Source organism: Centruroides sculpturatus, unplaced genomic scaffold (genome assembly GCF_000671375.1).
Source record: "Centruroides sculpturatus isolate CEXI.00-Female unplaced genomic scaffold, Cexi_2.0 scaffold230, whole genome shotgun sequence".
NCBI classification, from domain to species: domain Eukaryota; kingdom Metazoa; phylum Arthropoda; class Arachnida; order Scorpiones; family Buthidae; genus Centruroides; species Centruroides sculpturatus.
Window position 1 is genome coordinate 280,922 of NW_019384716.1, and position 27,996 is coordinate 308,917.

Sequence of the window (27,996 nt, forward strand, 5' to 3'; positions counted from 1 at the left end):
ATTTCAGGTTTGTTTTGAAAATTAATAAAATAAAATCGTTAAAATGAAAGTACTGTATCTAGATTTAATAACTCCCTAACCTCATTTCCTTGTTCTTTGCTTTACGTAATAAGTATCCAGAATTAGAGATTTCTTCCTAAATCTGACAACACTGCTTTCCATCACATAACCCTCATCCGCCTTCAACTTGACTTTTTTTTAGTTAACCTGCGGGATATCTACAATAAAATATAGTCATCTCAAAAGACCTAAAATAGTTAATACAGAAACTCACTTTTATAAATCTTTATTAACAAATACATAATTTATAAAATTATGTAAATACAGTCGTTTTTATCTAAACTCTCACTATACATAGAATATTTAAATACCAAAAAATTCCATGGTCCATAAAATCTTCATTACGAAAACAACTATATGGTGACAATACATATTTATAACACCAACAATAAATTTTACTTGAAAAGAAAGCTAGAATTTAAAAAAAAATACATTTATATAATTATTTCAAACTTTAATTATGAGAAATCTTTATTGTAATATTTTATAACTTAAGCTGTTTAATAATGTTTTAAATATCATAAAATATTTAAAAACCATTCAAAAAATAAAGTTCAAACTATAATTATAATATGCATAATCACTAACTTAAATAATTAAGTTAACATAATGTTTGAAGCATATATATGAATGCAAATAATAGCATAAATTATGCAAGCAAATAAAAAATGTTAAAACAATAATTAATAATTGAATTGATTAATTGATTATTGGGTTGGTTGAGCTCTCACTTTGTTAGTTTGAACTTTATTTTCCATATTTCTATTTAATTAAATGACACTTGATACATCAATTTTGTTAGGATAATTAATACTATGTTTATAATTTGTGGAAATATAGTACTATTTTCAATCATCTTGGCATTGGAAAACTTGTTAACAGCAATATGATATATGTAACTATTGAGAATATTTATGATTAGACACACTAAGTTTCATCTGAAAATATTGGGTTCTGATATATATTTTCTATAATTTTTATGTTTAATTTATAATGTAATATTTTACCTATAAACATGAATCTTTCGATCATCACAAAAAAAGACTTTTTAAGCGAACTATCAGTTTCACAATTTGTCCACAAAATCTTAAGATCATACAGATGCTATATAGATTCTTTTGAACACATGACCACCTGAAAATGTCTATCATTTTTTTATGTTGTGTTACATCCACTTAAATTATATAAAGGTTTAGTAATGTACTGTTCTGTCTGCTAGAATTTATACAGATGCTCCCCAACTTACAATGTTTCAACTTACGGTATTCTGTACATATGATAGCAGATGCAAGTTAAGCAAAAGTGTAAAAACTGTCAGAATTTGAAATCAAAACAGCTCATGTCCTGCAGCATCCTCAGTCTGAAGCTTCAGAAGAAGACATTAATTAATAGCAATGTTGCCATAACATCTACTTCATCCAGCAACTATTATTCCACCATCTCCTTTAACTTTTTTTAAGGTTACATAATAAAATTTTATTGCATGCTTTTCTGGTGAACATTACAATATTTGAAAGATTACTGTGTGCATAACATTAGCTTAAGATACTTCTGTACATTTTCTTTTGTTTCATTCTTTCTTTCTTTCCTTTTTTTCTGTACACTTTACAATATAATATGCAACATCACATATTGTATAACCTTACATATAGTCTTTTTTAGCTTACAGTATTTATTTTTATTTTTCACTTATGATGTGTTTTTGGAATGTAACCCCATCATAAATCAAGGAGACATATATTTGTGATGTTTCTTGCTTTTTGTATTATTATTATTGTTCTGTTCTTGGGTATTTCCTACAGGGCACATTTACCAGTACCTAATGCTATGCTGAACTAAAGTCACAACATAAATACAGAAAGCAAATATTTTGTTTATATACTGTTTGTTTATGTATCTGTTTTTAGAAATTTCCTGACTATTTGACATGTATTTAGTACAGCAGCCTTCTCTAGTGTGATGTTCTGTTACTGTGAAGACCTAATGTTTTCAGACTCTTATGATACAACACCTGTGCAAGAAAGGACTTATTACGCATAAATACCTTATCCCTTCTCTATAGATGCTTTATTTCATAGACAAGTTTTGAGTATTTACTAATTTTTTCAGCGTATGTGTTTTGTATGTTGTGGTAAGCTATGTCTATGGATGTATGTGATTTCATTGTGTTTGTCAATAAGTGTGATGTTTGTTCTGTTATGATGACTGTTTCATCTATTATTATTATTATTAAAATCCACAAAAATGCATTTCAACTATATGCCAAGAGGTTCATCTCTAAATGTTGTTCAGCTTAGGCTCTGGATTTAATTTGTCACTGAAATTTATGAAAGTTTTTTAATCATTCTTAAAAATATAATTTGTATAAAATATATATTTCACATAATTCTATTTAATTTTAAACAACTTGTCAGTGAAAATATTTATAGGTGCAAATTAGCTGGACTTTTGTAATTATGTCTAAAAATAATATTAAATAAAATTTTGCTGTGCATTTAAATAAATAGTTCATTTACTCACAATATTTAATTTTCCTCTCATTATATATATTTGAAAAATACTGTGTCTAAGTGATACAAAATGCCAGAAGAGTGAGAACAACAGGTAATGTCCAGGTAACGCTTAATCCAAGATGTTACAAGAGTAGCAAGAAATTAGAATAAATTTTAAGCAAAATATATAAAGCATAAATGCAAGTTTAGTAATATAAATTGAAAAATAGATTGTCTGGAAAAGATTCTACTGTACTCTTAGTTACTTAATATTCTTGCCAGCTATATATGAAAATTATAAAACATATATTTATTAATTACAGTCAAACACCATTATTATGTTATTGGTTTATGCAAAGTAGATTTGAAGTCCCATGGACAAGGGAGGAGGCTAGGCATTTCAATGTTAATTAACAAGTTTAGTTTATACAAATTTTGATAAAACAAACCTGCAATTTTTAAGACCCTTTGACTATGTATTAACAATGTTTAACTGTAATAATGATAAAGCAAAAGTAATAACTTTAATTTTATTTAAATAATTATAAAATTTTAATATATGTCATCAAATAGCATTTTTTCCAGATAATCACTAACTTAAATAATTAGTTTAACATATAATGTTTGAAGCATATATATGAATGCAAATAATAGCATAAATTATGCAAGCAAATAAAAAGTGTTAAAACAATAATTAATAACTGAATTGATTAATTGATTGTTGGATTGATTGAGCTCTACAGCTGAGAATATAAAAAAAACTCAGCCTTTGTGGATTGTAAAAATGGCAGCAGCCAATAATCATTACTATTGTATAACAGCATTAATTTAATAAAAAATAAGCCTTAAAAAAAGAAAAACATCTTAAATTAAAAAAGAAATACTGCATTAAAATTAACTTTAACTATCTTTTAATATCAATGACATATATGCAAAATATGAATAATTTTCTTATGGTTATCTTTTCAATACAGAAAAATATTCTATTTAAAACTTTTAATAATTGTGTAGTAACAGTAATATAAAATTATATTTTGTTTTCATGTTCCGTAATAAAACATGAGCTAAGAATTGGATTATAGTAAAACATGAGTGACGTACTCCTGAAATATAGATGTTATTTTATGAAAAAAATTAGTTTTAATTTAAAAAAAAAGTCAAGAAAAAAAAAGCTCTGTTGAATATTTTTTCTAGATTTGATAAGTTATATCATCTTAGTTTGATACAATGAGCTAAAACAATAAGAGATGTAGAGAAAAGATAAGTTAATCTTTTGCCATGTTAGAATTTTATGTTGTCAGCTAGATATTATTGTAAAACATCTTTAATTTTTCAATATTAATGATTTATTGATAAGAAAATGATTCAAAATTTTTTCTTCAAACAATTTTACAACTTATTTAATGAAAAAAAGAATCAAGAATCAGCTGCACTTACTGTACTTGTACATTTAATTTATGCCTTGACATTCTGGTAGTAGTTCTATACCATTTTAATTAAATAGCAAGAGTTAACAATGAAAAATGCAAATTTTTTAAATTTTAATGCTAATATTTGTATTTCTGGCATAAAGTTTTATTGAGATGTAAGCATGCATGGACAAGAGTCTACTGTACTTCATGTTGACTGTATTCCTGCTATTTTAATAGTAGGGTTTTATTAAGAAAACACAGTTTAATATTGGCATTTTTCAATATGTAACCTAAAAAATTATAAGCCAAGCAGCAGTAAGTTATCAGATTTAATAAAGTCATCTTGTTGGATGTGTACAGAGATGAATGGCATCAGTTTATTACTTCTGTTTACAGAAAACCAACTGCAATACCATTGTATATCCATTTCCATTCAAGAGATCCATTCAAATAACAAACTGCAGCTTTTATATCACTCATATAGAATAACTTAGTTTATTCATCAAGCAAATTAAGTTAAATGAAGAGATCAGACATATTGGGAAAGTTGCATAGCATAAAGTTTTTCAATCAACTTTTCTGGAACATGGTGAAGTGTGCAAAAAAATATAGCATGACAAAGAAAAATAAAGGCACACAAAATGCAAGGTTAGTTAAAGTAATGAGAGTAGCTACTGCAAAGTATTCAGGCCATAAATTGAAGGAAAGAATATTAAAATAATTACAACTATACAGCACACAGTATACGACAGGATCAAGAATCAAAAGAAAACAATATGGGAGGATCAAATGAGTATGGAGTATGCAGAAATCCAGTCAAATTAGATGAAATAGGTGAAACTGTAGAATTGATGACAGAGTGAAACAACACTTAAAAACTTAATACAGAGAAACAAAAAATAATCTTGTATGACTTTAAAAATAACACTTTAAGGACTATAAAACTAGAAATCACTCTAACACCACCCTAGTTTTAAATAAAACAATGAAAAGAGATTAAGTTAAATAAGTGAGTGTGACTTTTGATGCATTAGGTCATCATAAAAAGTCTGGGCCAATAAAAATAATTTGAATGTTAATCCATAGTTATTTGTGTTAACATTATAACTAGAAACTGATTTTATTTCTGCATGAGATTATTATCCAGTTAATGTTTTTAAGTTATTTTATTAATTTATTAGATTTTTATTTTTACACAATGTTTCAGATTAAAACAAAGTCTATGTTTGAATTTGANTTTTTTACAAGTAAATTATAAAATACATTATGGCATCAATACTAAAATACATATATATTGTATATAAATTTAAATGAAACAATAATGATTTTACTCAATCCTGGAGGCAAGTGTTCTACTTGTCCCCCTCTGCAGACATCCATATTTGCTGAATTGATGATTTTGTGAATACCAAATTTTAAATGAGTCCAATGACTGTATTTTAAATGAATACAACCATCAATTTTGATGGGTTCCTGCTAGTATTATATAAAACTACAAAAATTGTTTATTTTTACATATATGATGTGATATGGTCAAATTTGTAAAATCTTATTTTATTTTTACACAATGTTTCAGATTAAAACAAAGTCTATGTTTGAATTTGATAGAATATATTAATAAATTCAAATAATGTATGTTTGAAACAGTTTTCCATTAAGCATTTGATCTGATGATTTGTGAAATATCTTGAAAAACATTTAACTGAAATAAAAAGCATTTAACATCTTGAATTGTATGGTATTCATTCAAAATACATAAATAATAGAATTACAAGAAAAAATTCAATATTTTGGATCAGTGTGTTGTTGAAAGAACTGCCTACTTTTCATCAAAGAGTATTATGTAAACTGAGATTGAATAAATGACTGTGCAATCAATAAGCAAACCTAGGACAAGTTATGAATTTATTTCAATGTCACTTTCAGTGTAGAGACTACTATATAGGAAAAATTCTCTCTCATGTATGCAATTATGTCAGACTTACTTTTTCAATTTCCATCATATAATGCACCTAATGCAATTGTTCCTCTCAAAATGAAACATTTGTTTTACAATTATATTTTTAAACGTTTTTGTTTCTTTTTTATTTCAATTTTTTAAAAATAATTACACTAAATCCTCCTTATTTTGCACATATAGGGAGACAAAGCAAATGAACAATTTATTAGATAGCATGATATAACTAATGTATCGATCCATCATTGGCTAAAGTGTTTTTATATTTGGAAAAAAAAACAAAGAAAAATAATATATCCAAATGAGCAACATAGAGAATGAGAGGCTACAGTATTTCATTTAGTTATTCTAATAGATTATTTCGTGTTTTCCTGTTTTTGAAAATGATATCAGTAAACTGAAAATACATTTATTATTACCAATGCTTTGAAAACATTCATCATTTTGTATATGACATTTTTTAATTTATTGTTCTAATTCAGCTGATTAATTTATGTTATCTGTGCCCCAATTCATAATTTGTAGATAATGATAATTTGAGAAAACATTGGTACAGTTTTATTGAATTCAATAATAAAACATTTGTATTTGCATTATAATTTAATAACTTAATCTACCATTTGCACTGTCAATCAGACAAATCCTAATCAATCAGAATAATTTACAATCTTTTTCATTTTCACTATATTTATATCAGAGAATATTTTTTAATAAACTACTATAAAAAGTATCAAAAAGATGATGAAAGAGGTTTTTAATAATTTATAAAAACAACACTTAAATATTAACCCTCAAATATCACCTATAATACTAAAAACAAAATTTTATGTAAGTAATCTTTGACAGCAATGCAATAAAGGAAAAACTAATCTCTAAATCTTTCAACAGATCAATAACAAGTTAATGTATTACTTGAATAATTAAAAAATAAATTATAATTCTCAGCCATCAAAATGATAAATCCAGTTAAATTGCAAATTAATTTATTAGCATTTTTAATATGATTTTAAAGTTTTACAATGTATAAATTCTGGAAGTCTGTATATTCATTATAGTTTATCTAATAATTAGTATCAATTATTATAATTTCATTTTTAAATATAAATATGTAAATCACATGCAAATTATATTCAATAATTGCAGGGAAAAATTAATCAAGTTATTATAATTTATTTTATTTCTATCTACTGATGAATCAGTTAAAAAACTGATATATCAAGGAAAATAGTTATACAGTATCATCATTGATGTATATGTAAAATATAAATACAGCCAAACTTCTATATAACAAAGTTGCTAAATCCTGAAAAAAATTCACTTTCTTTTTTTTTCTTTATACAAAAAAGGAAAATTTCTTTATACAAAATTACACATTTTGGTAAAATTAAATAAAATCTCACTAACCTCAAAAATTAGTCCAGCACTTGTCAAAATTATCACCTTTCTAACATTTTTAACATTAATTGTAAATCATTTATCTGTCAATGATGGCATTTAGACCTAATTTCTTTCCTCCTTTACAACCAGTAGCCATGTGGGGGAAGATTACACAATGGTTTCAAAAGCTAATGACCAGTATGTCTCACACCTGGGCCACAGTTTTACAAAGGGTTTACAGATTGATAGCTGAAATTGAACCTAAATTTGAACTGGACCCAGATGGAGTAATCAACTTTTAATGATCAATGATCCTTACAAATTAAAAAAAATTTGTTATATAGAAATTTAACTTTGTTATTTAGAAGCAATTTTACATATATTTTTGGTTGAAAGATTAGTGTAAGATGCAAAAATTTGTTACACAGAAATTCTCTATATAGAAGTTTGCAATATGGAAGTTTGACTGTGGTATAAAAGGAGAGTGAAAGCAAGTATTTTATCAAACAAATATGTCTTAGAATAATTAAATAAAATTTGTAAATATAATAAAAGTTATTATAATCGTAAATCAAATTATATTAAAAACAAAATAGATTACCTATATGGATAACCATGAGCTTTTGAGCGGAAAATGGAAAGAAGTAGACTAAAGAAAATAGCAACTACAGCAAGTCCTATTATAGCCATTACTAGGGAGGAGGGAAAAAAACATCGTTAATATAATAATAATATTTTAAAGATCTTTTAAGATCATTTATTAAATTAAAAACATTGAAATTACTCTTTCTTTTCTTTGATTCTCCCTTTGATGCTGCAGCTTCATTCAGCAGTATCACTCCAAAAACCACAGCAGCATCTTTCTTGTTAAGAATAAACTTATTACATAAAAATTTTTTAGAAAACTGAAATAAAACTAAAAAATAAAAGCAATAACTTGAATTTAGTTTAATTATAAAATATTCAGTTTAAATGTTTCTTGTTCAATTTTAATTGAAATTGACATTCAAGCTAACTTTCAGTATCATTATTTGAAATAACAATAATCATGAAATGTATGGATTGTCTAGAAGTCCTATAAGTGTAAAAATTCAAGAAAATCTTGTAAAAACTTTAAATTAAAAAATGAAATGTGTGTACAGTACAGGGTTTGATCAAAAAAGCTAGTATCAAACTTTTTATTTATAAGAAAATTATTCTACATTAAAATGGTCATCTTTGAAATAACCTCCTGTAGTAAGTACACACATTGTTGCCATCACAAATTGTTCTGGGTGGGACAAAGAGGAACACAAGCCCAATATAAAATTTCCTTATCCATTCACTCTGAAATAATTTATTCAAGTCTACCTTACAAGGTTAAATAAACAAATGAGGTTAACAGAATATCAGAAGCAGCCATTTTGTTTTTTGAGATGACTTTTTTCTCTTGCTTGCAAATGATTGGCTGCTTAAATTTCACAATTGCTATTTGCTTTTGGTTGCGTGGATCAATTTTGGTAAGCGAATAAACATTGTTTTTCACTTATCTCATTCGCCTTTGCTTTTCACTCAGTGTGAATTAACATTTACCACTTCTGGAAGTATTCCTTGTAGGAATTTTTTGAAATTGCATTTAGATCAGCATCCAAAGTTTCTTCTCTTCAACAATTTGAAAACAGAATCCTTTAAACAAGTTCTTTAGTTTTGAGAACAAAAAGAAATCACAAGAGGTCAAATAAAATGAGTATGATGGATGAGGAATAAGAGTGATTTTGTTATTCATCAAAAACTGCCAAACTAAAAGAAAATTGTGTGATGATGTATTCTAAAAAAGAAGAAAATCTAAATTAAACAACAAACTTATTAAGGAAAGCTGAAGTATTTCACCACCATCATTCTAAGATAAAACAAAATTTTACATTTAATCTTTAATTGGTTCTATTGTAACCACCAGAACAAAGAAAACTGAATTATAGAAGCCACTATAAATAAAAGGAAAAACTTTTTGACACAAATTCAATGACAGACAACTCACAGCTAATGACCACATTACATAGTATAACTAGTTTCCTTTCCATATACTCCCTACTATATAAAGCTATGCAATTAATCTGAGTATTTTTTTAATCAAATATCATATATAATGAATCAATGATGCTGAATTCAATAAATAATAGTCCAAAGACTTTGCCCTAACTTTGACTCAATGACTTTGCAATGAAAGCATAATGAAGTAATATGAAACATCAGGGTTGAAACCATCAAAGGTCAGGAGCAGAGCACTTAATACAATAAAAAGTGAACAAATTTTCAGATTAATGCGAAATATGTAGTCTTTTACTTACTTGTTAGTTATTCAACGAAACGATAAGTTTTGATGTTCGCAAGATATTGAATTTATTAACCAAGTTACGTTAATTTTATTCTATTCTAATAAATTTTAAAGTCACTTAGTCTATAGCGCTTNTTTGTATTGTAATATTAATCAACCCATAAAGTTTATTAAAAAAGCATAATATAACTAGCAGTTGTTAAGTTTTAAATTTGAATAATAATAAAATGAAGTAATATGAAACATCAGGGTTGAAACCATCAAAGGTCAGGAGCAGAGCACTTAATACAATAAAAAGTGAACAAATTTTTATTCTATTTTAATAAATTTTAAAACTGATATTTACTTATTATTTTTAATATATCACCTAAACTTACAAAAGATTAATAAAATATAACTTCATTACCCTTTATTTTAATAAATCTATTTAATTGTTTAAAATACTTTATTCTAGATTCATATTCTATTTTTACTATTTTCTGATGTATTGATATTACAGAAAAATTAGTATACATTAGGAAACCTCCACACATTTGGTATTCACCAAATGCCAAATAATTACCTTTTGCCAAAGTATTTACTGATTTGTTTATCAAATACACATTTATTTTTATGCCACAACTGTTTGCTAAGCATCAGTTCATTATGGGAATGATGAATGTTTGTCCAATCTAGAAAATGGAAAATGCATGCTACAGCTTTAATAGTCATGAGTAGTTCATATCTATTAATAAAAAATAAGCAAACCAGTTTTATTTATAAGTCTTATCTGTTCCTATTCCACTTGTAGCTCTTGGCTTTACTTTGTTATCAATGGTATCATTTAGAACATGTTCAGAGTTTTTTCTTTATTCAATGACATAAGTTCCACCTCAATTACTGTTTCATTAGACCATTCCATTTTGAAAATAGACCAAAAACAAGAAAATACACAAATACAAACATGAAAGTATGGAGACAAATATTCACCCCCTTTGATTTGGCACAATTTACCAACAGGAGTGGGAAACAGCAAATACCAAATACTTGTTATGAGTAAATCATCCACACTACTTGATATTCACCTAGGCATTTGGTGAATACTGGATGTTTGGCAATGTCCTTAGAAAAACAATCTTAATTTTAATTTATTTTATTGTTTCATTAATAAAAATTTTCTTTAGAACAATGAACAACAGTTCAAAGGCAACCAAACTGGGAGAGTATCAGAGCAAATCAGGGATGTATCCAGAAATTTCTGGACAAAAATTATAATTTATCTAAATAAAGATATTTAAAATTAAACAAATCTTTGTCTAATTTTTCAAAACAAACTTTTTATGTAAATAATCAAAATTCTTATAAGCACAAAACTTTGATGAATATTTCTTTTATAGTTGTTTTTCTACTCCTTTGAATTACTTTTCTGTTTTCATAACCTTTCCTTATTTCTATTTTTGTGCATGCACACCCAACACTACTTCCTTAGTTTTCCTATATTTTCTCCTCCTTTTTTCTCACCAGCATCCAATCCTTACTTTCTGGTTTCCATTTCCTATGCTTTTCTTCTAATTGCATGCTTGAACACTTTTAACATCCAGTTTTCATTTTCCTTTATTAAATATATATATATTTTATTTTTATCTTGTTCTTACAAGCAAGTTTATCAAGTTCACTTTAGACAGTCCATACTTCCCAGTGTAGACTTATTTTTATAAAATATATATTTCACATAATTCTATTTAATTTTAAACAACTTGTCAGTGAAAATATTTATAGGTGCAAATTAGCTGGACTTTTGTAATTATGATATAATTAACAAATCTGTATGTCATCTTTATATTTTTTATATTAGCTTTTACTTATTTCTATTGTTTGAAATAGAATTAAATTGATTATATGAATATCAAGTAATCTATATATGCATGAAAATTGTTATCAACTTTTTTTGTTACTTGAGACAAAAAAAATCCATTGAAATATTTACTTGAATTTTTTAAAACATTTTCTTAAAATTATTGTTGTTATATTTTATAAATCAAGCTATAATCAAATATCAATTAAATTTAATTTCCTAAATGCTTATAATATTAACATTTATTTTATATTTAAGATATTTAAAAGGATACTTAAAATGATAACTATATATGTTTCAATAATGAATTGACCTCCACTACTTCCATGAATATATGCCTGTAAATAGATGAAATTTTTGACGAATCAATCAAATTATTGCGAATAAGTAAAGAATTTATTCTTACCACATTGCCTCGATTTGTACGATGCATAAATGGTGGTCCTCGAATGTGATTCCACATTTGGCCAGAAGTCATTGCAAATATTACACACTAAAATAATAAATTTAAATTACAATTATTATACTTTCTTAATTACAGTACAGTCTTGGTAATACAGCCATTTGCTAGTTCAACATATGTTAATTCAACATTTGTCACTCTTGGATATTACAGGCACTGTTGCTAAGTCAAGAACTAGTTCAGATTCCAGTTTCCAACAAATATGAACACTTTCCCACTAATCATGGGTTGATATTGAGCCCAAATTTGATCATGATATTAAAGTCTGTTAGGCTCATCATTTTAGGCTGCTCAAAAAAAAGACACAGTATATCTTATAATACAGGTTGGGAAAGAAAGTCACTTAACATCCCTGCTACAGAATATACTATGTACCCAAAGAATGTACATTGAGCACATCATGTAACATACATAACTCTAACTGTTTGAGATAGGTCAATGAGATCTTTCAGCAATTAATTCTTTGTGAAATTCTGACCCTAAATGATGTGTCACATGATCCCCTCCCATTTAGTTTTGGAGTTGCATTCAATAGGCCTCCATCAAGACGGTGGTAGTGTGTGTAACACACATCAATCTGTTTTCCTCTTGTATAATGTGTTCCTCCCATGAGCAAATTAATTTTGGATACATTCTATATTCTGTAGCAGAGGTGTTGATTTTCTTTCCCAACCTGTACAATACTATACATAAATATAAAAATTAGTTCCCTGAAATCTCCCACCAAAAATACTGTACCTCCCACTAAATTTAGTGGGAATCTACCAACTTGACAACACTGCCAATCAGTAATGGGAGTGCACTTGATATTTTGATCAGTAGTCCAACTCAATACAATGTTTTAATATCGTGCAAATAAACAATGATTTCATTCTGAATAATTAAACTTTTGAATTATTTTTACTTCCAATCCCAATAATCATACAATCTCCCTAATCTAACATTGTTCTGATCCCACATTTATCAGTTTATTGAATTTGTATTGTAATATTAATCAACCCATAAAGTTTATTAAAAAAGCATAATATAACTAGCAGTTGTTAAGTTTTAAATTTGAATAATAATAAAATGTCATATATAAACTGTTTAATCAAATACTAAGGTAAAAATCACAACTCCTGCTTTTCATGCAGCGTAATCTTTTCTTCCAAAATTTTCTTAACCTAATTAATTTAATTCTAATTATTAAGTTTAATACAAGATTAAATGTAATTGCCTATCTAAAATATTTGAGAAGGCCAACTTGCTAAACAAACTGTTGTTTTGTGCTTTTCGTTAACTAGAAATTTCTCCTTTTCTTCAATATTGGTGAAAATCATATAAAATATGTCACTTCTGTAAACAATCTTGGTATTATTAGGTAAAATTAGATGCCCACTCTCTTTTGGACAAATCATGAAAGAATATTATACCCTTTTTTTAGATTATCTCTTCCTCAAAGTTAATTTTTTTATAACATTTCAGAAAATATAGATAGTTCTGAACATTTATTTCATGATGATTACTACTGTTTCAAAAGGTCTGCAAATGAATATTATAATATTCTTAANTTATTTTTATCTTGTTCTTACAAGCAAGTTTATCAAGTTCACTTTAGACAGTCCATACTTCCCAGTGTAGACTTATTTTTATAAAATATATATTTATATTTCTATATTAGTTTGTCAAGTTTTTGATTTTTTAAATGTTTTCATAACTTTTTATGATATAATTAACAAATCTGTATGTCATCTTTATATTTTTTATATTAGCTTTTACTTATTTCTATTGTTTGAAATAGAATTAAATTGATTATATGAATATCAAGTAATCTATATATGCATGAAAATTGTTATCAACTTTTTTTGTTACTTGAGACAAAAAAAATCCATTGAAATATTTACTTGAATTTTTTAAAACATTTTCTTAAAATTATTGTTGTTATATTTTATAAATACACTGCAATAGAAATAATTGTGGTTTTATTATTGTGTAATGGTTACGTTCTTACAATACACTATTCAACATTTCTAACAAGTAATTCAATTAAAAGGTGATCTGCTTGAAATTAATTTCAAACATTAAATGAAGAAAAAATGACATTTGTCTAACACAGAACTTTACAATTATTCTTTTATATTAAAATATAATAGTTAATTATCTACAAATGTGTACAGCACATGCATAAAATGTTAGAAGTATTAAAATATACATTAAAGCATTTTAATTTATATATCTGACAGTCATATATGCAAAATAATTATTATAATTGTATGTGTTCTGAGAGTTGTGTATAATTTTAACCTTAATATTATGTTCAAAAAGTGCAAAGATCAAGAATATCATAAATGATAAGTAATAGTGATTGACAGAAAGACAGTTTTATTAATCAGTATAATTTAATTACATCATGAAACTAGGGTAAGAATTTCATTCCATCGATTGCTTTTTTTCTTGTAGTAAATCTTTCTACTTTTGGATAAATACAGCATTTTTATTTTAAACTTTAGTGCAGAAACAACTATGTAGTAAGATGAAAATTTGATTTATATATTATTAAAACGTATATTCTAATTTTTGCCAATGAGAGAACTATTTTTAGATATAAATCATTATAAAGCATATTTTAATTCCAAAAAATTCAGGTTACATCAGGTCTAATTTCTTAAAATGAGTGAATGTAGAGAAATCTGTAGTTTAATTAAAATGCATGAACTATTCTTTAGCATGTGCCAGAAGTTGATATTTTCAGCCTAATTTTTATATTTAAAGTATGTTCAACAGCAAAATTTGATTACTTGCACTAAATAACTCAATCTTTTATAGTAAATAGCACTTACAGAAGGAAATAAATAGTAAATATTGATAAATTTTTGTTGTTTCAAATATTATAGTAGAAATTAATCCATGAATTTTTTTTAATAGGTTTATATGTGGAAGAGAAATAAAGAAAAAAGGCAATCTGTGGGGATTAAGAAGTAGAGTACCACCACCAGTACCAACAATTACAATACCTGCCATTGGACCAGTAAATGATGAAGTGATGGAAGAATTGAAGAGGTCAAAACAGCATAAAACTAAAATGTTTATTCCTGTTAATAAGTAAGCTGTTGTTGTAGAAATTTGTGTTGTTAATAACTTAGATAAATATTAAATAATATATAATATATTATTTATTTGTTTTTATTTGTTTTATAGTACACCAATTCCTATAAAAAAGGGTAAACGAAGAAAGTCTGCTTCTGATTCTTCCGAAAAAGTGACAGTAACACAAAGATCAGCAAGAGCAAGAGTGGCTTATGAAGATGCTGTAAGAAAGGTTATTATCATAAATAAAATAAAAACTGAATTTTAGATTCTGTAATAATTAAGTTAAATCTTATAATGATTATGTTATAAATGTTGAGAGGTGGCCTAACTGTAGCTTATTGAGGGAGTTAATGTACATAAAGAAAAAAATCTTGGAGGAAGAAAGACAAAATATAATTTGAGATTTTAGTTTGAATTATCAAAAATAATCTTTTCTTCTTCCCATCAATAAAATTTAATAAATTAACAAGCATTTTCAGTCTGATATTATATTCTGTTATTAGATCTAAAATCTCATGGAGTTTGACTTTACAAATGAACATTGTAAAATCCACTTTAAATGCATAATAGCTACCATGGGGTCTATATGTGACCCTGAACATATAAAAAACTGTAAAAGATTCTAAACCAATAAAGCAATTTAAGTTTCTTTCCATCAGTATGTGTGTGTGTGTNAATATTATACAATTCTTAATTTTTTTCTTTATAATTTTATAATTTTTACTTGTTGTATTTTGTTTTATTGTACTTTGTGTGAATAGTCCACATGTATATTGAAAACAAGTGGATTAAGCAAGCAGGAAGGAGGGTTGCCTTAGGGTTAATTTTTAACTAGGGAGCTTTGCCCCTAGTTAAAAATAAAATCATTTGATATAAATATCTCTCTATATAATCTATATAAGAAATTATCTTATTTAAAAATTAAAAGATAATTTTTAATAATATTCAGATCTTTAATACTAACCAATGCTGCCAGACCCCAAGATGTTTTATTGTAAAGAAAGTCTAAATTATTTCTTCTCATATATAAAAGAGCACCAATTAAAGCAAACAAAATTACTAGTGCTATTGTTCCTGAATAATTAGGAGGACGGAAGACACGAATCTAAAAATAAATAAAAATTAAGAAAATAAATCAAAATATATAAAGTTTAATAATAAAACATAAATATCTTACCTGAATATCTGTTCTTTCACCTAACCACCGAGAGATTGTTTCAGCAGCAAAACCAATCCTGAAACATAGATGTTATTTTCTATTAAAAGATTTTTATTCATATTTAATCTGAAAATATTTTCATTTGATTACATAACAATAAAGACAACATTTAAAAATATTATAAATTAGCATTTTAAGTTTTAAATGCAATTATAATGCATTTTTCAATATCAAGAAATATTTCACAAATAAGCACAATTCTAATTATAGAAGCAAAGTTTAATCAAAAAGGATTGTAAAGAAAAAAAGTTTGAAAGAACATTACATTCATAATGTTGTTCCAAACTTTGTAAATTCGTAAAGTTTGAATAATGTGTTCAAACTTTATTTACATTTAAAAATAATGGAAATTCAACCTATTGTGAACATCTTATACATACATAAAATTAATAATAAAATGTACATAAAAAAATAAAGAAATTAATGCATGCAATAATGTGAGCCATCACATTCCTGAAAAACAAATATGCTATACCTGGTTATCCTTTAATTACTGCTCAAAAGTTAATTAAACAATTAACAGAACTAGCTTCACCATTCAAGCCTGTTTATCATTTAAGTCAAAAGATAAAAAAAATGCAGATAACAATGATCAAGATTTTACATCTTTTTATATAGTTAACATAAATGTTAAGTGTACTTGGAAAAGTTTGATCTAGTGAGCCTTAGGTATAGTAAAGAGCAGAAATGAAATTCACTAATACAGATGATTCACTTGAGACTGAACACTTACTCTGTACAATCATTGAAAGGTATTGAACAGTCACTTTTGAATAAAATGTAATGTATAACATACCTTAATCAACTGCTTTGTCATAAAATAAAGAATCATTCTGTTCATGTGTCATGTCCATGTTTTCATTTTATATGGAGATATTCCATATAACAAGTGTTCGGTCCTGAGTAAATCATCCTGTATTATTGCCTCTTTATTTTATACTGAACTAATTTATGTGATTTTTTTTATATAAGTTAAATTTCACCTTTTAAATTTAGTTATTGTAACATATTGTTCAAATTGTTTGAATTTCAATAGTGTTCTTTAGAACTTCTTTCTTCTTGTTTATTAAAAGACTGATAAAGTCTAAATGTATAGGAAAAAATGCCCCTTTTTTGTTAGGTCTACAGTCCTTTTTCACTTAACATTGTTTCTATAATTAAGATCATGGCTATTTAATATACTTTATGTAACATGCAGGAAAAATTACTATTACTTTTATGACATATTCTATAATTATACCACTATGCTGATCATTAAGATAACATCTATCTGTGAAAAATTTACTGACACACATATACAAAAATATAAATGTGCAATGTAAATAGCATGTAAGTAATAAATAGCATTTATATGAGTAAATATTTTAGAAAAAGTTTTTAATAAAAGATCATATGTTATGATAAAAAAAATTTAGATAGAAATAGGAATTTGACAGGAAATATTTTGTTGACATCTTTATGGTTAACTCAATCCACTTTTACCAAGATTTGTCATAATAGTTGATTTAATAGACAATTCAGACTTCTTGTCATTTTGTCTAGATAAAAAATGGATTGAGTAACCCATAAAGATGTCAATGAATTCTAATAACTACAAAGCAAGCAAGAAAATATTTGCTATTGACATTTTAAAGAACTTAAAAAAAGAATCTAATTTAGTTTTGTCAATATTGTACTATTCAAAATTCTTATAAACAGCATAAATTCGTAATTTTTCATACTTGTTTCAATGACTAATAATAGATATAAATTTAAAAACATTTATTGAATAAAAAGTTTTTCTCCTAAAATAAACTTCACTTTACTTTTGTAATTACTGTAGAGCATCGATTATCCAACCCCCGATCAACCATCACCTCGGTTAACCGACCAAGTTCTAGTAGGCAAATTCAAATGTCCGCTAGTGATGTGGCGCTACAATATTTGGCTATGTCTTAGCTACTTTAATATTATTTTTACATGTTTTAGCTGTCAACACTCATTCGACCATGAAAGGGAGCCAGTATTTAAACGAGGCTTAATTTTCTAATTTTTAACAATACAATAGCAACGATTATTATTTTAAAAAATTTTTGTTAGGCTTAACATCGATGAAAATTCAACACAAAGTAGATTAATAGCGATATACTAATATACTAATTACATGGGATATAATAATATACTACACTAATAATGGATTTTTTCATACTTTTCGGTTATCCGACTTTTCAATTATCCGACCAACCCCAGTTCCCAATTGAGTCAGATAATCGAGGCTCTACTGTATTGATATATTTTAAAAATCATAAAACCGCAAGAATATCATAGAATAACAAGTTATAAACACAATTTGGAAAATATAACTAACAAACAAAAATGTAATATTTATTGAACATACTTTTACTACTGACAACAGCATTATATACATATGAACATAATGCTAAATGTTTATATGAACATAAAATTAAACTTTTTTATTTATGAATTTTGCTTAACATTAGTGTGCAAGAATTATCATAGCAATCAAATAATGTCTATATCAGTCTATACCAGTGTTTTTCAACGTGTGGGTCGCGACCCCCTGGGGGGTCGCAAAGCCATACTCGGGGGATCGCGGGTAAAAGAAAAAGACAAGTGTTTGTAGGTCCTACACTACAATAAAAAAAACTACAATTTCAGTAAGAAGGTGTACCTGTTTATTTTACAATACAATTGGTTTCTTGATCGATATTTAAATCTCAACAGAAAGAAAATTAAATACGTTGTTTTTAAAATCACTGACATAGCTTTAATATGGCCGTGGGGGTCGCCAGAATTTTTTAACTTGTAAAGGGGTCACGTATTCAAGAAGTCTATACACTGGTCTATACTATATATTATATATATACAGTTGAGTCTGCATAAGTCAACACCCCAAGGGGAAGTGAAAATGTGTCAAGTTATCCAATATGACGACTAAAGCGAAGTTGAAAATAACCACAATACTACAAATACACAAATACAGTAGTGCAATGCACCTCTCTGACCATCCATCACTGGCACTAAAGTTGGTTTTTACTCCAAGTACCCCAGCAATTTCCATTGCCTTTTGTTTCAGTATTGGTCCCAAAACAGGAAGAAGATTCGATGAACAAATTTGCTTTACCCAACATACAAGAGCATCTTTGACATCTTTGTACAGCGACTTTCTCTGGCATTTTCGAGACGGCCACGACAAAAATCCAAGGAAAAGTTTCTTAATTTTTTCTTTAGGATTCCCATCAATGTTACTTTTAAAAGGTTTTTTGTTTTGCAAATTCGGCTTGCAAAGTTTTCTTACATTCAAATTCAGACACAAGTTTGTATTTTTCCTTCTGCGTAAGCATTGTTAGCTTTTGAACACTCATTTCTAACAGAAATGTGAAACATGTGCTACAAATAACGTTTGATGCAAAAAAATGCAAAATTGGATTCTGCTGTGACGTTGATATAGATTGTATATTTTCTTTTTGTTCATCTGTTATTATTTTATATATAAAATACATGAAGTTAAGGTATTTTTATTAATATGTATATATTAATAAATAAGTCGACTCCCCTCCTGAAAAAAAAAAAAAGTTTACACCGCACACTTTCATTTTTTTCAGAAGAAGAGTCGACTTATCAGATGTCTAAACAAGTGTGGGACAGCAAAAGTACGTCGATTTATCCAGTAGTGATGAGTTAAACGGTGTCGAGTAAACCACAGTTTTTTAACATTAATGCCTATGTAAGTCGGCCAAAACCACAGAAAACTGACTACTTAACCAACGGTGTCTAGTTATACCTATGATGTCTTACGTGAACCCGACTATTATTTTTAAGGTCAGGGTAGATGGACTACTACTACTACTACTACTACTAATAAGTGGTTAATTGTTTTATTGTCTTGTAAATGAAAAGTCTCTTCCTGATTTTAAGTCAGTCAAATTACAATGTTATTACTTTATTGTACTTGGAAGAATGTTTTCTTTAGCATTTAGTTAACAACTAGTTTNCAGCATATAATATAATATAATATAATACATAATACAAATAATTACTGAACAATAAATTTTTTTACATATATTACAAAAAAATTTATTGTTCAGTAATTATTGTATTTTTAATGATGTTTATGTCAGTTTAGGAAGTTCCATGTCAAATACTCTAATTTTCTCCATTTGTTGTCTTTCATTTATTAATTAGAGACAATTAATGAAACCAGACAACTTTAAACAAAGCATGCAGACTTCAAATCTATAAATTTCTTTCATTTATTTTATAATTACATCTATAGCAAACTATTAAAATATAAATGAAATGAAATGGAGTAAAAATATACACACACCTGGATACCTTATTGGACACCACTGAAAAGTGGGAGTTGATAAAACATACCCCAACCAAATTAGGAACAGTTACTAACAGCTAACAGAATCACTTCAAAAATGAAGATTATATAACATGGGTTAAAGCAATGTTTTATTATGCACTATTAGCCCAGGACGCCCTCTAGTGGGTGTTCTTTACAAATTTCCATGAGGCACGGTTCCTTTGACGTTTTTGTTCCTATCAATATGCTCTACAGCTCCGTTAAAGTCCCAATGGTAAGATTTACCCTCCAAATGAAGGGTTGGTAACCCCAAACGTAGCCCCTTGTGTGAACAATAAAGTCAAAGGAACCATACTCCTACTCGCAACCCTTCGCAAGATATAAGCCCCTGAAAATTGGCCTATGTCATTTCTGGTCACGTGACACCATGGTCAAAAGGGAGCCTACCACACGAAAAAAAATTCATGTGCACTCGCGCACACTTGGGGGGTCGCCAACCCACTCATTCACAGGGTAAATTGTGGCAAACAGGCGGTCATGTGATCCATAGAATAATTTTCGGAGAGCTATATCTTGGGAAGGGTTGTGCATGGGGGTACGATTCATTGTTGTTCACACAGAGGGGGGTCACCACCCCTTCATTCGGAGGGAAAATCTTACTGTCCCAATTGCGTCACCCGGATCTATATTTCTACCTATTAAACATTCTATAAATACTTTAAAATAGTTTAATTTGTTTATTTACCTTCGCTTGTAAACCTCAATTTTAAATGTATCCACCATTTTTTCAACAAATTTTCCGTGAGTCAATGCGCGACATTCACTGAGTCACAGGATGTTGTAAACTTAAGATGCAAGGTTAATCAAGGCATATAATAATTATTTATACCATTCCATGGTATAAATAATAAATTCATATCAATAATAAATTCCTATTACAAATAAAAATAATTTATTGTTAATTTAAAATCATCACTANTGGGGGGTCGCCAACCCACTCATTCACAGGGTAAATTGTGGCAAACAGGCGGTCATGTGATCCATAGAATAATTTTCGGAGAGCTATATCTTGGGAAGGGTTGTGCATGGGGGTACGATTCATTGTTGTTCACACAGAGGGGGGTCACCACCCCTTCATTCAGAGGGAAAATCTTACTGTCCCAATTGCGTCACCCGGATCTATATTTCTACCTATTAAACATTCTATAAATACTTTAAAATAGTTTAATTTGTTTATTTACCTTCGCTTGTAAACCTCAATTTTAAATGTATCCACCATTTTTTCAACAAATTTTCCGTGAGTCAATGCGCGACATTCACTGAGTCACAGGATGTTGTAAACTTAAGATGCAAGGTTAATCAAGGCATATAATAATTATTTATACCATTCCATGGTATAAATAATAAATTCATATCAATAATAAATTCCTATTACAAATAAAAATAATTTATTGTTAATTTAAAATCATCGCTAGGGCGCCTCTAGTGCCCGTTTTTGGATACCGTTATGCGAACGAATACCCGTTCAATGGGTTATATATATATATATAGATATGTTTTAGCAATTTTTTGCACTATATATATCAGTGTGACTTATGTGAACAAAATTATATATAAATATAATTGTAAAAATACTTACAGAAGTAAATACATCAGGTCCTTCATCGAAATCAACCATACCAAAAAATAATTTGTTTGAATACATTTGTGAATATCTCCAAGAATTAGCTACAATTTGAAATTCATCATGGGCATGTCTATAAAAATATACAAAAGTAATCAAAATATTTTTTTATATTATCAATCATCATTGAAATTCTATAAATTACATATACAATAATAATATTTTGCATCTTTTCTTACCTGCATACTATGCATTGACGATGAGGAGATAATGCAGTAAGCATAACAACAAAAGAATAATTTCTTGGAGATGCTTTAACATACTGGCGAAATTTTTCACCGTTTAATCTAATTATTGGTCTTTTTGCACTCATATCCATTAACTGTTGAACTCTCTCTCCCAAAGTCTGAACCTAATAATAATAAAATAATAAATAAATTTTAATTTATTATAATTTTGATTAGAATTTATTCATTTAGTTGATACAAAAATTTTCAGTAATTATGAAATAAAAATTAAATATACAGCAATTGAAATGTGAATAATTCAGGCTATATACAGTATATTCATATGCTCANAAAAAAAAAAAAGTCAATTAATTTGTATGCTATAATATGTCAAAGTTCGATTCAAAGAAAATGATGTGCATGTGGTCAATTAACTTAAATGCCATCTACTTATTTTTTGAGCCGTCTAAAATTATGTAGAGCATATTAATAATGATTTTCTTTTGTCATATCATTGATTATTATTTAAATTTTTTAATTTACAGTTTAATTAATCAATGTACATGGGGGGGACTCAAAAATAACTGGATTTTTTGTATAAAAACTTTATTTATTAACTTTTTTACAAAATTCCTTCAGTCACCTTCAAAGTACTCTCCATTAGATGCAATTCACTTGTCAAGTCTTTTTCCCCATTGTTCGAAGCATCTCTGAAACTCTTCAACCTTGATATCGTCCAGTGCCCTTAGCAAATCTGTTATCATCACCTCCACATCATCAAAACGCTTCCCTTTTATATTTTTCTTCATTCTCGGAAACAGAAAAAAGTCGCACGGGACTAGGTCTGGTGGGGCTAGGTCCCAGAGGATGGGGAACGACAGGCCATCCTCGAGAGGCCAAATAGTGAGTCACTCATAATGCCATGTGTGCAGGGACGTTGTCATGATGAAGGAACCAGTCACCTGATCGCCAAAGTTCTGGGTGTTTGCTTCGCACATCCTCTCGCAGACATCTTAACACTTTTTGGCGGATTTTTTCAATGTTTTCATTGTTTTGAGATGTTGAAGGACACCCAGAACTTTGCAGGTGGAACAAAATAACAGTAAGAGAAACACAACACTACACTCAAATGTAAACCTACAAACTGATGCCATTTGCACAGCTGTTTTGTGAAGGTCTCTACTAACCCCACGTAACAAGAGAACTCTCTACTACATCTACAAATGGCAGTGTGCTCTCAGTTCGGTTTTTCTTGGGTCCCACCTCGTATATAAAACTAATTTTATTCATATATAGAATTATTGTAAAACACAACATGCATATGGGAAATGTCAAGAAAACCAGGGTTAGATAGCTAAAAGTCAGGAGGTGGAGACTAGTAAATTCAAATTTATTGAAAATTTAAAATTATTATTTATTTCAAATCATCTATTAAATTTTCTGTAATATCTTGAATTACAGTAGACTCTGCTTATCATAATCACAGATATTGTTAGCAGTTGTTTAATGTTATCAAATAAGTCAAAATATACAAAATTTCACTTATTGTAACCATTTTCTTCAAGTAAATAGACATTTTTAAGTTTCTGCATTATTAGCCTCAACATTTGGCTGATTAACAGGCAATCATTTTCATTTATCACTAGCTTACCCATCGCGCATTGCTGCGATCTCAGAAGAAAGGAAGTTCAAGCAAACTCGTTAAAACTTATTATTATTCATTTTCATCGGGAAAACATTTCAAAGTGTTGTTTCAATTTTATTTATTTATTGGAGTGCTTTGTGGATACACGATATTTTTTGTTTTTCTGTCTGGTGCGTACACGAATAAATCAAAAGGTTTTCCGACGCGAGTTGGCCACATACAGTTGTCCAAGCGAGAAGCACGGATTCTTTAAATTTAGCCCACATACTCGCAGAGATTGTTGTTCGGGGTACAGTTAATGTTTTAACAAAGTTCAAGCGAAGACATAATTAGCAAAAAAAAGTTGAAATAAAGTGATTAAACAAAAATTATTACAAATATCGTAAATAACAGTTCACAAATGCATATATAGAGATATTTTTTGAAGGGGGGAAATGGTCTTCACAATTTGAAATCAATCGAACACACTGTGCGCGAATGCTCGTGTAAACACGCGCCATCTATCGTAGGATAAATGTACTTCGCGGGAGTGTATTAAAAAATTAAAAAAACTTTCCAAAGTTTCATGGCAATCGTACTATGCCACAAACCTTCGCTGGAGTATACTTCCCAAAGTTTCACGGCAATCGGATAAACAGTGTGGTAATGCATGAAGGACAGACAGATACACAGACATACATTCATTTTTATATATATAGATTATCCATCTCAGCTAGTGCTTTAAATGTTGAATATTACATTTTCTGGTTCTTTTCTCTTAATGGGATGCCAGTTGTAACTTTAATCCAAATGCACAATACTGTCTTCCAAGAACCATAGTCTAAAAACTAGAACATCCATGAGCAAATAATTATGCTATTTACCACAAAGTGGAAATTCAGAACTTACAACTTATAAATCTCATATGCAATGACATATGTTTAACTTTAATGTCATTACAAATTTCTCACTGCACATTAACTTTTTGACACACTATAGATAAGATTTTTCAGTAATAACTTCTGAATACTTCAAATACAATTGCACTGTTAGATTCAGCACTAAATATCTTTTAAAAGTATTGTCATAAGATATGGGGTTACCATTTAAGATTTTAAAGTTACAACCATTTTTACTTTTAAAATTCTACGATTAAATTATCAAGATAGTATGTAAAATAAAATACAGTTTTATATTTATTCATATATCCAAAGTTTCAAACTTCTATTAGGACTAGAGATATGAGCCTGGTATTGCTTTTCTGGGATGTAGTAATAGTAGAAATAAATACTAATATATCAGTAATAAAAACATTCAGTTAATATTTAAGTATTTGTTTGAATTTGAAATCTTAATTCTTAGTATAACATTATTTTATTATCTAACATAAAAACATATAATTAATTTCATCACTGATAAAATGTGTTTGTAGAGACATACTTTTTCTTTCTTTTCTTTTAAGATAAAGTTTTATTCTTGGACTAGAAAATCAAAACCAAAATGGGGAAAAAAACCCAAAATAGATCTATAAACCATTCAATCAATGGTTAGATTGGTTAATATGGAAACAATGTTATGAAAAGTATAGTTTTTTTTTTATCTGATGTTGGTGAACTCATAAATAATAATGAACATAGAAGTTTATTTAAATATTTTAAAAAATAATAGTCAAAAGAAGACACCTAGGATGTTATAATAAAAATTTAAAATCTCAAAAAAAAAAAAAAAAAGTCAATTAATTTGTATGCTATAATATGTCAAAGTTCGATTCAAAGAAAATGATGTGCATGTGGTCAATTAACTTAAATGCCATCTACTTATTTTTTGAGCCGTCTAAAATTATGTAGAGCATATTAATAATGATTTTCTTTTGTCATATCATTGATTATTATTTAAATTTTTTAATTTACAGTTTAATTAATCAATGTACATGGGGGGGACTCAAAAATAACTGGATTTTTTGTATAAAAACTTTATTTATTAACTTTTTTACAAAATTCCTTCAGTCACCTTCAAAGTACTCTCCATTAGATGCAATTCACTTGTCAAGTCTTTTTCCCCATTGTTCGAAGCATCTCTGAAACTCTTCAACCTTGATATCGTCCAGTGCCCTTAGCAAATCTGTTATCATCACCTCCACATCATCAAAACGCTTCCCTTTTATATTTTTCTTCATTCTCGGAAACAGAAAAAAGTCGCACGGGACTAGGTCTGGTGGGGCTAGGTCCCAGAGGATGGGGAACGACAGGCCATCCTCGAGAGGCCAAATAGTGAGTCACTCATAATGCCATGTGTGCAGGGACGTTGTCATGATGAAGGAACCAGTCACCTGATCGCCAAAGTTCTGGGTGTTTGCTTCGCACATCCTCTCGCAGACATCTTAACACTTTTTGGCGGATTTTTTCAATGTTTTCATTGTTTTGAGATGTTGAAGGACACCCAGNTAAGGGGCCGTATGTGGCCCGCGGGCCGCAGGTTGTGCACCCCTGTTAAGTGGTGTTCTATCATATTTTAGTTATGTTTTCAAAAATTAGTTGGAAGTCTTCAGTTAACACTATAACACATTATAATAATTTTTGGTACTTATGGGTTAAGACAGGGGTCGGCAGTTTGTCAAGTGAGAAGAGTCAAATTGTCATGAAAACAGGATAAGAAAAGTACCAGAGAGCCGCATATTAATTTAAATGTGCGAAATACGACACACGACAGGACGCCTCTAGTGGACGTTTTTGGATGGACACGCGTTCAATGTGTTATATATATAGATATGCTTCAAATGCTACCATTTTTATGCGACTCATATTGATCAACGTGAGTGTGGTCATGTGCGGAAGGTGTCGAGTCGAAGTTTGTTTGGCGGCTCTATCTCATAAACTCATAAGTTATAAGGCTGCGGTGAAATAAGATGAGGTGAAATTGGAGTTTATGTCCGAAGAGCCGCAAACGTCTATGCAAAAGAGCCGCATGTGGCTCGCGAGCCGCTAATTCCAACCCCTGGGTTAAGAGGACGCCAGTTCAGTGGGGACGCACGTTCTAACCTATTCTAATAAATTACCATAATTATTACCAATCAAATTATTAGAATAGGTTAGGTTAGGTTAGAACGTGCGTCCCCACTGTTTCCTTTTGTTTGCTGGATTCAGAGATGAGCTGCCATGACGGTATACGTATTTGAACTTTAACCGGCAAATAGGCGATATCTATCATCCTAATTAATTTTTTTTCATTTTTACAACCTTATTAATAAATTTTCTTCTTTTTAGATTTAAATTTACTAGTCTATTGTTATTTTTATATTTTCATTCAAAAGCGCGACTTTGATTGCTATTTCCGACTGGCGTCCTCTTAACCCATAAGTACCTAATTTTTCCCATTTAAAGTATCAGTAAATAGGCTCCCAATTAATGTATTCCAGTAGAACACCAGATTTTCAGGAACAAATTACAGACATTAATTAAGTCAGAATGCCTGTATATGCCATTTCATTTTTAATGTTACATCTAAATGCAACTTTTTTAAATTCACAAAAAACTACACACAGGTAAGAATTTCTGATATAATTTCATACATTTATTCTTATACATATGAAATTTAATAGAAGTTTACTTGTTTAATACGTGTATTGATGTCTATTTAATTCAGTTATAACACATTAGGTACCAAATGAGGTAGCTGGGACCATATGAGAGCCGTTGACTACGTCCATAGAAGGGGTCTAATATTTGGGGGGTCTAATATTTGGGGGGTCCAAATCCCTCACTTAGAACTGCAATTTTACCATATATTAATCTAATTACTATAATAATTTACGATTTACCAATAGCACTTAAATGTTAGCCGAAAAATTATCATATACCTCTTTTCTTTTGGGATTTCCATTCCCATATTGTAATATGCATAAAAACACGAAAAGCACAACAAAACACCGGGTCTTCTTTGCAGTCATTTTAGAAGGTTGCCATTAAATGAACGACGTTTCAGTTTCTCATTCGTCAAACAGAAATTTATTATT

The 27,996-nt window shown here is 28.3% G+C and overlaps 1 protein-coding gene across 1 annotated transcript; it reads right to left on the reverse strand.

The window, feature by feature from the left end:
- Positions 1–255: 255 nt before the first annotated feature.
- LOC111627941 (tumor suppressor candidate 3-like) lies at positions 256–27,995 on the reverse strand. The gene is made up of 11 exons (XM_023371638.1): positions 27,841–27,995; positions 22,373–22,545; positions 22,073–22,266; positions 20,525–20,546; positions 16,156–16,213; positions 15,943–16,083; positions 11,853–11,939; positions 11,721–11,784; positions 8,083–8,157; positions 7,900–7,990; positions 256–471 (listed from the first exon to the last, which is right to left on the reverse strand). The coding sequence occupies exons 1-11, from the start codon at positions 27,928–27,930 to the stop codon at positions 456–458; spliced, it is 1,011 nt and encodes a 336-aa protein (XP_023227406.1). The 5' UTR covers positions 27,931–27,995; the 3' UTR covers positions 256–455.
- Between the last annotated feature and the right edge of the window lies 1 nt (position 27,996).

What these genes read in the sequence shown, in the direction of transcription:
- LOC111627941 (XM_023371638.1), bottom strand. Translation starts at nt 27,930, where the DNA reads ATGACTGCAAAGAAGACCCGGTGTTTTGTTGTGCTTTTCGTGTTTTTA. An exon ending in GTGTCCAATAAGGTATCCAG is followed by an intron (nt 16,214 to 20,524) that starts GTGTGTGTATAT and finishes TCTATGTTTCAG; the next exon opens with GATTGGTTTTGCTGCTGAAA. An exon ending in ATATATAGTTATCATTTTAA is followed by an intron (nt 8,158 to 11,720) that starts GTATCCTTTTAA and finishes TTAACAAGAAAG; the next exon opens with ATGCTGCTGTGGTTTTTGGA.